This window comes from Eimeria mitis, genomic scaffold (genome assembly GCF_000499745.2).
Source record: "Eimeria mitis Houghton genomic scaffold, Emh_scaff2943, whole genome shotgun sequence".
Lineage (NCBI taxonomy): Eukaryota > Apicomplexa > Conoidasida > Eucoccidiorida > Eimeriidae > Eimeria > Eimeria mitis.
The window spans coordinates 2,562-3,062 of record NW_013571286.1 but is presented as its reverse complement, the minus strand read 5'-3'; the positions used below and the strand labels follow the sequence as shown (position 1 = coordinate 3,062).

Sequence of the window (501 nt, the reverse complement as noted above, 5' to 3'; positions counted from 1 at the left end):
CTGCTGCTGCTGCTGCTGCTGCATCAGATTTTGCTGCTGCTTCTTCAGGCGATGTGTTTGCTGCTGCTTCTGCTGTTTTCGTTTGTGCTGCTGCTTCTGCTTCTGTTGCTGCTGCTGCAGGCTCTGCTGCTGCTGCTTCCTGCCCTTCTGCTTCAGCTTTCTCAGATCCTGCTTCTGCTGCTGCTGCGGCAGGCTCTGCTGCTGCTGCAGGCTCTGCTGCTGCTGCTGCTGCAGGCTCTGCTGCCGCTGCTGCTGCTGCAGGCTCTGCTGCTGCTGCTGCTTCACGGACCTCTAGTGCTGCTTCATCTTTTGCTGCTGCTGCTGCTGCTGCTGCAGGTTCTGCTGCTGCTGCTGCTGCAGGTTCTGCTGCTGCTGCTGCTGCAGGTTCTGCTGCTGCTGCTCCTGCAGGTTCTGCTGCTGCTGCTGCTGCTGCTGCTTCTGCTGCTGCAGGCTCTGCTGCCTCCTTTGACTCGGTTTGTTCAGATGGAGCCGATCCCTCAC

The 501-nt window shown here is 59.5% G+C and overlaps 1 protein-coding gene across 1 annotated transcript in view; it reads right to left on the bottom strand.

The window, feature by feature from the left end:
• Positions 1-501, bottom strand: part of EMH_0060550 (uncharacterized protein) — a gene marked incomplete at both ends in the record, with an annotated part of 1,920 nt that overhangs the window by 113 nt on the left and 1,306 nt on the right. The window contains one exon of the mRNA XM_013497809.1: positions 3-501. Coding sequence (XP_013353263.1) covers positions 3-501 — 499 coding nt within the window. The remainder of the gene's footprint in view (positions 1-2) is intronic.